We start from the raw sequence: 13428 nt of genomic DNA, 5'->3' as shown, positions 1-13428 counted from the left end.
GCGATGGGGGTGCGGACGCTGCGCACCGAGTACAGTACTCAAGGGGGGAAGGGGGGGCAGCTGTGCAGTTAGAGGGAGAAAGGGGCGGAGGGGCAAAATGAATGACTGTGTAAAGACGCGAAAAGGCGCGCATTGGTGTTGCAGAGTCACTGACTGGCAAGTGTGATCTTCTTGTAGAACGAATTATTAGACTCCATTCCATTTTAACGTTGGACCGGGCTTGTGTACGTCCGTATACTCTGGGCACAACAGCATCAGCCTGATACCCACGAGAAACCCTTGCGCGGGAGCGTGTTAGACGACACGCGCCGCCGCATCGCCTCTTTTTGTGTATGCGCATTTCACTCTCTTTTCACAAGCGAGAACCGCTGGCAGTTTCTCTCTGGCAGTATTTTGTCTTGGTCGTTTATATCTTGTGCCCTTCTCGCTTCTCGGCCCAGTCACGCATCCGCCTCACAGTTTCAAAACGCCAAAAGACTCTGAATACCTGTTACTGAGTGGAATGGCAAGTGCGACATTACGCGCTGACTAGAAAAAAAGAAGTAATGTGAAGGAGGACACCGTTATGAAGGCCTTTAAAAGGGGAATTTAGAGTGAATGTAACCAGTGGTGCTACGTGGTGTATTACACGCTTCTGACCTTTTTTCTCTGAAAAAGGCAAAGTCATTGTTAAAATGAGTAACGCAACTGAAAGCGTTGAAAAAATATGATAGACGCCCTCCATCTCCCTGCTCCAAAAGGCCGTATCGCGCTTAATATTTTTTGTTGGTATGCTACCGTATGGCATCAATGCGCGTTGCTAACTTTGCAGTCTGGATGCGGGAGTCAACTTGCACTTTTTGGGGAAAAAGAGTGGGGAAAAGTTAAATGCAGAGAATGCAAAGTAAAAGGCTTTCACCTATGCATGTGACATATGAAAGGCTCTATTTGGGACCCAACTACAACGCGTGGCATTAAATGTTTTGAGGAATGGGTTCGGTTACAGAGTGAGCTGAAAGAGTGTTGTTTGTTGTGTGTTCCAGTTGTCCTTCGGCTATAGATCTGCCTATAGTTCTCATTTGTCATTCCTATGCATATTCCTGTGCGCGTGATAATGTGCATGGTCTGGCATTGTGTTTGCCATTCCTTTTGTCTGAGGCATTATTACCGGCATAAGTGCAGCTGTTTATTGGACATTATAAACGTATTTCTTACGCTGAATTCTTGTAACCAGCGAAAGAAGCACTAACCCAAGGAGGACACAGGAAGGCGCTTTTATACCAGTTCTAACGTTTTCTTCGCTGATTCTTTTTGATAGTCTCTAAATATGTATGAGAAGTAGCATTGCTACTCTATATTTCATCGCAACTTACACGTGCTAGTGTTTCTACCTTTTTCGAAAATGTGTGCTTTTGATGTGATGTTTTGCTGCATTATCAGTCGTGGGAAGCGAGCGCTGCGTCTAAGTGGTAGAAAAAAAAAATGCCACTTCACTGGCACTGCGTGGTTGGGTGTAAAGCGAACTTGACTTCAAAAGAAGTCATAACTATAGAGGAGGTATATATATATATATATATATATATATATATATATATATATATATATATATATATATATATATATCCGTTCTGGCAGTCTTGAAGCCATAGGTGGCGTAATAGGGTTCTAGCACAGCTTTCGCCCTCGCTATTGATCACGTTCTTCGTGACGCTGGCGGTAACACAGGGCTTTCCACGTCCGCCGCTTTGGTTGAGGGTGGCGCTGGTGAACACTCTCAAGGTTCGTATACAGACAACATTAACACCCAAGAAAGTAGCAGGGGGGGACAGCGGCCGATGTAGCTCAGTTGGAAGAGCACTGGACGCGATATTCGGAGGTCGTGGGTTCGGATCCCACCATCGGCACGTTGTTTTTTCTTCTACTTTGTGTCTAATTATATTTCCCCTGAACAGATTACATTACTAATTTATGTGATTATCGAAGTAAAAATTAAAAAAAAATAATAATACAAAGTACAATCCCCAATGCTTTCCTTGGCCTCGCTGACTGTTGCCTTCTTTAGCGGATTAGTGGTGGTAGCGGAATAGCGGATTAGTGGTGGTAGGAAAACATATGTGAATGTTTTACTCCCTCAAAGTGGCTCTAGTTATGGGAGACACCCTAGTGGAGGGCTGTAGATTAATTTCCATCACCTGGTGATCTTTAACGTACTCAGAACGCGACATCGCAAACGCGCAAGCGATGTTTGAGTTTCGGCGCTATCGAAACCTTATTTTCAACCCGCGGTCAGGTTAGAATGGGGGTTTTTCTGCTCACTATTATAGCGGCTAAGCATTGACCTACCGCAGTGGGTCGATTATGGCTTGGTGAAGTTACAATCATTAGGAGCGGTCACATTAGTACAGTACGCATGTTCTCAGCAGTGGAATGATGGAACAAAGCGAAATAATGTCGAGAGGAATGTTCCTTTGCATCAGTCCAACTGATCGCCCCTAAAAGTTTTACAAGCCTTCTATTGCGCGTGCACTCCTGTCTCGGGTGAGGACGGGTCGTGTCAATCCCCTCTCCCGCACGGCATACACACACACACCACACACACTCACAAGCACACATACACGAACACACACTACACTCGAGTCTGCGTGCAAACATGGTTCCGTTGTTCTTTTAACAATATCAATGGAGCATTTACGAACCAGCCGGTCAGCTTCCCATGCACTACAGCATTGGTACAACGGACGAGTACGAGTACGAGCGCATGGGCACACCAGCAGCGATGTTCTGTCGCGTCGAGCGAACAGTCGAGAAGGCTACCATTTATCAAGATTCCTCGGTGTACTCATGTGTACACATGAGTATAGTCTGGTCTGTTTCACCAACGCGATCCTGCACGGAACGCTCAACGACCGACTGGAGGACGCTTCCCAAATATTGCCAATAAAGTATGGAGGTTCCCAAGGGCGTGATCTTTGTTCTTAAGGGAGCATAGGAAATCAATGAAAGGGACAAGAGGAAGATGGCAGTCTCGACAGGATACAGAAGTTAATGTGGCCATTTGCAGAGTCTGATCCCACAGTTTAGCTTGTTCTGCAGTTTATTTCCTAACGCTTTATACGATCGAGAACCCATGGATTCTGCAGTCGATGTCGTGAACTCCTGGTTTAGATTAGAAGCCGTAAAATGCTGCGGTATATCATTTAAGCGGTCCGCACAAAATGTGGTACGAACGTACGGCTTCTCCACAAGATAAACTCCAATGCGATAAATTGCGATTTATCAATAGCTTTAATAAAATTGAGCACAATCGTGTAGGCAAAGATACAATGTTCAACTTAAAAGTGGAAAAATTGGAAAAGAAATTTATAGACATCACGTTGAGGCCTACGGAGAGCAAACATGAAATAATGACACGTTTTTCGAAGCCATAAAGAAACAGGTTCTAAATGGGAATGCAATGTGGAGAGGAGATACTCCACAGTTTCTTAATGTAACATATTTCATTCCAATACAGTGCAAGCGAAGCTGGGTGGCAGAGGTTCGTGGCATGCGGATGCGACTAGGACGTTTGCGGAAAATAAGGTGGCGATAGCTATCACAAAGGAAGTTTCGTTCAAATCATACAGGATAGAGACTTGCTCTGCAGTGGACATTGCAAATGATAATTCCGTGTTTCTGCTCAAATTCAGTGCCAGTTGTGTAATAATCACTCAAAACGCTGTTCTGTGCCAGGAGTCGGTACTCCTTGGAATGCGAAGAATTGTGTTTTTTTTTGTTTTTTTGAAGAGCTTTATAACATCAAATTCTGAAATTGCAAATTCAACAGTTTTCGTTTAGCTTAAACATTATTATGTGGCAGCTGGCGTCGTTAAAACTAAACAGTGGGCGCCTGTTGTCACTTTGCGCGACTCTGGTCACACGCTGTCGGATGCAGTGCCTCCGTCGATACCGACCCGGGAGTCGGAGACCCAACTCAAGGTTGTGGAAGGTGCGCAAACAACGCTGCGGTGTCCAGCGCAAGGGAGGCCGGCGCCCACAATCGTGTGGATGCGGGGCCCAGAGGTTGTCACCAATGATGCGGACGATTCAAGAATGGAGATCCCAACCGGCGACCAGCAGTCCCTCGTCATCCGACGTGTTCAACTCGGGGACCGCAGATTCACCTGTATAGCAAGCAATCCAGCAGGAACCGCCGAGGTCAATTTCGTCCTTGACGTCATGGGTATGTGTGCTTCCTACTCTCCTCGAAGGCGTAATAAGACATTAAGCCTTTCTCAACACTTACACTTTCGTTATCTTCGTTGCTACAAAGGAGAAAGAAAAAAAAAGACAACGAAAATTGGTATAAACTGAAGATAATTGGAACTTAAGCAGAACATATTAAATTATTGCAAATAAGTGTTTGTTATTTCTCGCGCGAATTTAACGCAACTTTAGTGCTTTTATGTAACGAATTATGAATGTTTCGCTATTTTTCGTCGCAGCCACGACTGCGATTTAGCCATGATACTCCGGCAGAAGCGCACTAGGTCACGCGAATCGAGCGTTCTGGCGCGCCAGCTTACTCCTTTGTTTGGGTGAAGACAGAATGCGTGCGTCGAGATAGTCCCGGAAAATCTTATCTAGAAATTACGGAAAAGTGCGATGCTCTGCGTTTCTCTTTTTGCGCAGTGTACGTCCTCCCTCTCGCTTTAAGTTTCCATCCCTTACGCTGGGATTTACAAGCTGGTTTTCCCGGAACACAAGAGTTCCGCTAGTTGACTTCGTGATTTCCACGAGCTCCCATTAGTCCATTCCCCTCTTTTATTGCTACTTGAGGACCGCGATTATCTCCTAGTTCATCGAAATTAACTTAAGATAGCCTTTCTTGAACAAGCTCTTTCCTCTGTTTAGTACCGTTAGCCCAGCCAGACAGCCACTGGCTTTGGCGAGCGCGCGAGGGAGATAAAAAGATGGTGTTTTAACCAGTTTCCTGCATTTTTATTTTAGATTAAAAGATCTGAGCATGAGAGAGAACCGGGAATTTACCTAAAAGCTGATATGTAAAAGCAAAAAAAGTACCAAACTGCTAAAAATCACAAGGACGGGTTCATTCACTACAAACATTGCCTGGCTGTTTTTCTGACACAAAAATAACTGTGGTTGGGGTTCCTTGAGGCGAAATAGTGTGAGAACCAGTAAGCACTATCGCAATGATTACTAGGTGTGCACAGCTTGCAGCGCCTTTAGAGGTATTATATGCTTACACCAATCGCTTATATAATATGAAGCATGAAGAAATAAAAATAGACTGCTGAAGGGAAGTATTAATGCCGCGCTGAGCCATAGCCGAACCTCACACATACTGGGAAGCAATCTGTCAAATTCGTAACGACACAATATTTTTTACCAGCTCGATCAATAGTTTGCCCCCAAAGTAATCCTGTTTTTTATGTCAGCACCACTCCCATTCTCATTTCTTCCGTCACATACAGACTACAAGAGAAAACGAACTCCAGCAACGACGTGGAGTGTCTGTGAAGCTGCAAGAAGCTGTGGTGCTTTTTCGCAGTCCTGTGTGTAGAAACAGATTGGGGTAAAACGACTAAGGAGTGTACAGCTGAGGCTACAACCGAGGAAAAAATTGACATAATCACTTCGTCGCCAGAGCAGTCGCTCTGCAATAATTGTAGAATTCATAAAGGTTCATATCGGAAAGCGACTTCCATGGGGCAGTTCGCAAGCCTGGGTTGGAACAAAAAGGCATTGCGGCTGGTATAGTCGCAGGTGCCATTTACTGATCACGGCAAAATTATGAGCGCTCTAGCCTCCGTTATAGGGCTGCTCTCAGATTAAGCGGGCGTTCCGAAGCACCTAAGACCCCGCTGCGGTGGCACAGTGGTAGGGCACTCGCCTACTTTACCAAAGGATGCGGCGTTCACTTTTCATGCTCATCACATATGCTGGGCCTACCAGCCGCGTATCAACAAACCGATGCTGCCATATCACTCCGCTCATTCAAAACTTGTACAAAGAGGTATTATCAATTTATGCTTTCAAAATGCTCTCCATAAATCTTGTCTGCACATGATGAGCGATAGTTTTCAAGAGCAGTCCAAGAGGATGACTAATGCTGGGTACCCTGCCCATGTTCAAGTTTCTGTTACCGAAAAACGTCTTAAGAAAATGAAACCAGAAAATCACTCTCACCCAAATACGGTTCCTTATGAACGGAAAAACCTTGTTGTATTACCATATCTACACACGATTTTCCACAATCTGAAAAGAATTGGTCAACGAGCGAATGCGACCGTCGTGTTCTCGGCGCCGAAGAAACTTGCTACGTTGTGCAAAGTGGGAGAAACCAACACCAACCAAGCGCACGGATGCTCAACTAGGCACCAGAAGCCCTACGTCACGTGCGATGAAGGTGTTGTGCATAAAATTCCCTTGTCATGCGGGAAACACTATATCGGCCAGACGGGGAGATGTCTGTACGAGCGCCTAATGGAACACGCTCGCAACGTCAGAAACGGGCAAGGCGGATCGCTGGTTGATCACATTCTCACATACAAGTCAAACAAATGTAAGCCTTTCTTTGATAAAAGTGTGGTAATAGGTAAAAGCGGAGAAAGGGTAACGCGCGAAATCATTGAAGCCGAAAAGATAAATAGTTCAGGATGCGTGTGTGTAAGCACACCTTTCATTCTCCTCTCAGATAAAAAGCTCGTTTTTCTAAGGAATTCATACTGTTGGCACATGTGATTCCTGTTTTCTGGCATATAAATCTGATGCTTCAGGAGTATAAAATTTGTTGGAAGTCAGCGCTCTTGGTGTTCGTCTCTCGTGTCCTCGTCTTTTGCTGCGCTATAGTGTATTGGGTTTAATCCGGCCGCAGCGACCGCTTCACGACGCAGGCGAAAAGCAAAGCGCCCGTCTGCTGCACACGTTAAAGGACTCCAAGTGGCCGAATTTTCCGGAGTCCTCCATTATGGCCTCTTCATGGTCTCCGTCACTTCCAGACGACGAAACCTTATAAAACAAACTGTCGCGAAATGATCAACCAACGGCTGCCATGCGCCAACTGGGGAGGCACGATTCTAATTATTCGAACTAAATTAGAGGCTTCGAGCGATTTTATTTATAAGTACTATTATTTCGGACGCGGCCTTTTACGGCGGCGACGCAGGGTTCGCTCTCACTTTTGCTCGCTTTAAAGGGAGAACGTTTGCACCCACATCTCGAGAAAAGTGGCCGTCGGCAGCGCCTGCCGTTGGACGTCTCACCGCCTCGAAATACCACGACCATCTCTCTGGCTGCTAGCAGATGGCCAGTGACATGGCCGAGCACTCATAGGTCCCCGGTGCAGTGATGAGTCGGCGCTCATTTCTCTTTCGCCCATCGAACTCCCTGGCGGGTTGTGCGACGTCTCCAGACCGGATGGCATGGTCGAATTAAAAGACGCTGCCAACTCGAGAAGCTCTTTCGTACTCAAGGATGAGAAGAAATTGAACCCACGGAATATGGGTCCTATTCATTTGAAGCCTTGCCGCCCGAAAAACACGAGCATTCGTTCAGGTGGCGCGGGGTTGTCCATTTATTTGGCCTAAAGGCTATGATGATCACATTGAGCTCAAATCTTTCCCTTTATAGAAATGTCGACAGCTACAGGATATCCCATGTGGTCTGTGTCCCCTAAAAGGGAATTGCCACAGCACTATAAATGAATCAGAACAGAGAATTAATGTTTCTGTCAGGGCGATAACGTCATGTAGCGTGCTGTAGTTAAGCACAATGCTCCCATATATCCCGCATGAACCTGGCTGATTCTCTTTCAGTTTCTTTGTTGCTCCCAGAACTCTCAGACTGTTGATTTAATAGCACCATTTATTTCGCTCTATCTTGTCATTTATATAATATGCTACCGATATGTACTTTACCATGAGCAATAAAGACCGGATACCTTATAAAGCTTTTCGCACAGCTAAGTTGTTTTTTTCGTTCTTATAATGTACTCTCGAGCTGAGAGATCCCCACAGTTGGAAACATTTCACCCTATAAGCTTGAAGCAGTTTTCTCGCACTATAGTTCTGTCACAGAACAGGAGAGTTGTTATAACCGGCTGTGTTTTTTTATTATGATTGGCTTTTGTGTTACTCGTGGTTTTTCGATATTGTGTATTCTTGAAATTTTGACGGCAGAAATGACGAGGAGTTTCTGGTAATTTTCTCTGTTAGCAGCTCTAGCGTTCCTAATACTAAATTTCATCTTACTAGACTTTACAAAGCATTAGCTTTGCCCGTCTTAAGCGATTTTGTTATCGATATGCGAGTTTATAATTTCAGCACTACATTTTGCTGATAGGCGACTTCAATTGAACAGCTTTAAATTTTGTCACAGCGAGATTTTCTGCTTTGCTGTTTGTAAAAGCTAACCTGTTTTCTTTTCACTTCTTCCAAAGCGTCCGCGATCTGTGTAAGCTGTCTGCAAACTTGTATCCAGGGGTTGTTTCTACATTTCCTGCTAGCAACATTAACTTTTCACGCAGTACGGAACGTCACAAAGAAGCGGACAAATGAACCGTGTGCACCGCACTTCAAGCTCATGGGGATCTTTTGATTTATGCATAAATCATATCGTTTTCTTATCTTCACTAGGAAAGTAAAAAGAATGTTACCTGCATTGCTGCAACGCAGCCGTGCACTTCGATCTCAGTTACTGACATAGATTCATGGATTTCCCATGGTGCTTTCCGGAATTGCTTATGGGGGGAAGGAATCCCTTCTTTGTGAAAACGACGCAGAGGAGAAATTGAAGCTAGCCTACTTAGGCATATTACCGTGTTCCATCGAAGAAGCGACTGTGCTCCCGAAAAACTGAGCTTTGATTGTTCTGAAATCAAAAATTCCTATGCTGTTCTTGAAAACAAACTGCGCTGATGGAGATACTTTTTTTGCGTTCGCGGATTTGTAGCAGAAGGTTACCCCTCCGTCCACCCTCACTAACGTCCCGGTTTTGAATCCAGCGGCGAGAAATCTTTTAACTTTAATTTTTTCAACAGAGCCTGCCAGCAGGATATTACGCCGGTCAGAAAGAGCCATTCAATCAGTTTTTACTCAGACTACGAATTGGATCTGTTCTCTTTATTGTCCCCTTAAGATGCATGTCCATTACACGTACATACGATGAATTAAGGATCACAGCATTACACCAGCTAAACACTACTGTCCGCTTCCAGGATTGTGATCGTGTCCGAGGCTGCGCTGGCAGAGGAATGTGCGAGAGCCTTTTTCTGCACAAGAGGGGATACACATTCAGAAAGACCATTCATTGTCGAAATTGTTCTTTGTTGGCTAAACAGCTTTTGGATCTAAATGTATTCTATACAACGTCAAATTTTTTTCCTGCATTTGTTTTTTATAATTCTGTGTTTATGAGAGCTAAATAAACGGCTACGCGTACAAGCATGGCCAACTTAAGCTCCCCAAAAAAAGATGGCGCTGTCCGCGCGCAGTGCACCCCAAGATGGAGCCTGGCGACGAGGAGCCGGTGAGCGCTGTCGTGGCGGTGCTCAACCGGCCATCCTGGTTGCGGTGTCCCGCGGTGGGTGTTCCTCCTCCCTCGGTGCGCTGGTTACGAGCCGGCCGCCAACTCAACCCCCGGGGCGGAGACCCGTTCGTGCAGCCGTCCGCCGACGGCCGCCGCCTGCACTTGCGCCGAGCGAGGTATGCTCCCCGCCCGGGCACGCTTACCAAGCAAAATCTCCCCTTTCTCAATAGCGTCCACCTGTAACGAGTATGACCTAAATATCTGCTATGTACTTCTCACAACAGGTACGACGAAACGAAACCGACGATAGCTAACCGTTATGTAATAACGTTTTTATCAGTTACCTCCGCAGTTCAGTCATTTAAGGAGAAAACACAATGCGGGAACATAATTATTAAACTAAAGTATTATTTAGTATTTCATTACATTCTAAACCATCTGCAAGTAACTGCCATCGTACGGGAACCCAGTCTAAGTATAATTAAAATTGCGCTATGGTTTCATGTATCGAGTGTGGAATTACGCGCGCGAAAAAATCGGCACCACCAAAACAGACGGCCGACATGCGCTAGAAAAGGTACATTCCACCGCGTCGATGCGTTTTCGACCGCCGTGCTGCCACGCCAACACAGCGTCAGTCTCGTAATTATTCGCTGAAACAAAGCAGTTTTGTGTGGCACCGTGCGCCTCCGTTTTTACGATGACGCTGTCTCCGGCCCGACGCCCCAGAAAAGGTGCTTCGTTCCTTGGCTCCGGTAGATATGTCTTGCTCGTGAGAAATGTGGCTTTGATACTTCCAGTGCCACCGTGTGCTGGTTACGATTCATTGGTTGCGGTCCACCTAATTCGAAACATAATATTTCGAATAACAACGTCTATTCTAAATGTTTGAACGCTCGGTTCGCCTTCAATATTGAACGCTTCCGATTCCACCATATGATGTTGTGACCGAAATTCGATGCATTTATGTAAGTTGAATAGCTATAAGTAATAAACTGATTCCATTACAAGCACTCACTACCACGACGTAAATGCCTTCCCTACAGTACAAAGCACCTGCATAGATCACATTGTTTCACGTTCACGGTTTTTTAAGTAAAAATGATTTAAAAACACGCACCCAGTGCATGGAGCTCTTAAAAGGCGACTTCGACGATAATGTATATACTAAATGTTTAACGTGATGCGATGAGATAAAGAAAAAAGCGTTCTTTCGCGCATGCGCCAAATGAAAGTCAGGCTCTCTGCCACTGTGTGGCTAAATACTTACAATATTTTGGAATTATACCTGTTATTAAATATGCACGACAAATTCTGCAAATTTTATTAGTGATTCTAGACCCAATCGCGTTTGCTCAGTGCCGGAAAGGCTTCAGAAACACTCGATTCAATTTTTGTCACAACGTACTTTTTCTCAAAAAAAAAAAGCAAGGACCCTGCTAGCGTATGCCAAACAATGCCGAACTGCATGCAGGTGTCTTTTCTTGAGTCGCTCCGGTTGTCCAGACGACCGTGCCTTGATTGGTCGCGCCCGCATTCAGTTTGACATAATTTGTCATTCACACCAAAGGGGCACTTGTTTTTTCCACAAACTAGTACCTCCCAGTAGTATTTCTTTCTTGAGTTTAGAAAGTCCGCAAGATACACAAAGACGTCATGTGCGCTGCCGTTTTTTGCTCCCAGCTACGCTAGACAAACGAAGAATGCGCACTGGCACCCATTGTATGACTGCCGCCGCTCGTTTGAAAGGGGATCCACTATGGTACAAAAAATAAAGATGAAACCGGAGGCTTCCTTGGACAAGGCACCTTGCTCGTTGTCCCGTATAGGTTTTTTTCGTTCTGTATGCATAATACCTGAATAACGCACCGTATCGAGTGGCCTCCGGATTCCTACCAGTCTTTTCTATGTAGCGGACGAAGGAGATAATGCACTTTCAGGTAATGTTAACTGTCCCATCTAGCAATGCTGTCCCATCTAGCACCATCTAAATTCGAAATGGTATTCAGAGAGTTTCTGAAAATACCGGAGACTTCCTGGTCCTCTAAGTACCGTGAGTTGTGGCGCCAAGGCCTCTTCCCGTGAGGGACCAGAGCTCCATGAGTGAAGCGAAAGATGATACACCGGTTATCACGCAATGCCCATATGGAGGGTATGATTGAAACCAATGTCGGAGAAACGTAGAAACGGTGTAGTTTGCTCTGAAGGCACTTCCCGCTCTAAGTCATTCCTGACCGTTCCCGAGCGAAGCACCCTTCAGACATCAATCAGATCTAACTTCTCCACCAGCTCCCTAATTGCCCGAGCCCCCTATCTACGCTGCTTTTTTGGCGAAGTACCCCAAGAAGCCGTCCGGTCGAGGACACAGTTGAAGTGCAAAACAGAACTATAGCTTGGACGCACCTACTAACTCAGAGTCAAGGTGCTGTAATAAAACACCCTGATCACGACCTTTGTTCGGAGCGTAGGCGGTAACTATACGAATGCCAGAATCACGATCTACAACACAGACAGGACGCGGCCATCAGTATTCCTGGATTGACGCAAAACTGAGCCGCAGAATAGCTGCATTAAAATAATTCCAACCCCACGAGAGCCCTATATACCATCGATCCAATAACACCTGGTACCAAATGCCATGTCGAAGTTTCTGATCTTCTGACAAAGTCGGCTGGCGTAGGTCTCTTGCAAAACCAAAATATCTATGTCCTAGAACGGGCAAGCTGTATCATCTCAGCTTGATTAGGATGACAGGATATGCCACGGCAGTTAAAATTAGCTGTTGTAAGCAATGTCATCATGAATGAAAAAAGAGAAGCTGCCTGAGGACCAATAATCGAGAAAGCACCGCGTAAGGCGGAGCGATCGGAGGAAGAGACTTAAGGAGGAGAACTTTACTTATGACCAGAAATGGCCAAAACCTCGCGGTCGGGGGACCCCTCTTTACTAGACGAGTCGGAAGTGGGAACGATAGACGATGACTAGTCGGAACTAGAACACTGAGAGCATTCGCAGTCAACCACCTCACAAAACGAACAAGCCGACAGTCGGGAGGAAGAGGTTGTTGAATCAGAGGGGAACTCTGCCTCACCAGCCTCAGCAAAGCAATCACAACCGCAATAAACTGCGAGCTAGCTCGACGGGAGGAGAAAGATGTTCGGGCTTACCAACGTCCATCTTCGGATCGAAGTCCGAGCAGTCCTCAGGGCTGCAACAAACCTCGCCAGGTTCCTCGTCAACGCTGGAGGGGCGTCGATCCACCGCCCCGACCACCGGCTTGGCAGCAGGTTGGTCAGTCTTTGCCTAGGAGGAGGTGCCCTCGGAGTCGGTATCTTGCTCCGCTCAATCTTTTGCCTACGCTTTCTTCGCCGTTACAAATCCCGCCTCAACAGCTGTGGTTTGCAGCAGCTCGGCAGCCGGGACCGCCGTGCCGGTGCCTTGCAAGGCTGCTCCTTCTCGGGCTCGTTTCCAGCCCGCGCGTCGCCACTGTCGCGGCCGCTTCTGGACCTTGCGCAGCAGAGGGCGCGGGGAGGGCCCGCTCGCGCTCACCAGCCACTGGCAAGGCTAGCTCACATTGTATGGCCCATGGAAAATCACACCAATGGCGACAGAATTGGCGGAAGTAGCCTCCCTACCGGCAGAAACACCTGCAGCAGCCACCAAGTTGTCTGTGGTCTAACACTCCGCAGGGGCCCTGTCGACAAGGGAGCGTCACCGGCCAGCCGCTTCTCATTTCGCTCGCTTGCGCCTGCCGTCGACTCAGCCACAACCTGCACCCCTGTGCTGGCTGCCGGCTCGCTCAAAGCGGCCGCAACAGCCACCGAAGCAAAGGACCGCTCGCCGCACATGGAAATGGCATGATCATTCACGCAGCGCGCACAAAGGGCTTCACAAAGATCATGCCCATACTGTCCACAGCGCTGG

General features: G+C 46.5%; 1 protein-coding gene across 1 annotated transcript in view; it reads left to right on the top strand.

Moving 5' to 3' along the window:
• Positions 1-7828, top strand: part of LOC146182970 (hemicentin-2-like) — a 43892-nt gene extending 36064 nt beyond the window's left edge. Inside the window, exons 9-10 of the mRNA XM_084608313.1 lie at positions 3911-4198; positions 7812-7828. Coding sequence (XP_084464439.1) covers positions 3911-4198; positions 7812-7828 — 305 coding nt within the window. The remainder of the gene's footprint in view (positions 1-3910; positions 4199-7811) is intronic.
• The last annotated feature ends 5600 nt before the right edge of the window (positions 7829-13428 follow it).

The sequence above is a fragment of the Amblyomma maculatum genome, chromosome 7, assembly GCF_055883805.1.
Source record: "Amblyomma maculatum isolate TAMU_Amacu chromosome 7, ASM5588380v1, whole genome shotgun sequence".
NCBI lineage: Eukaryota > Metazoa > Arthropoda > Arachnida > Ixodida > Ixodidae > Amblyomma > Amblyomma maculatum.
The sequence above is the reverse complement of the archived record's forward strand: the minus strand, read 5'-3'. Positions and strand labels throughout refer to the sequence as shown.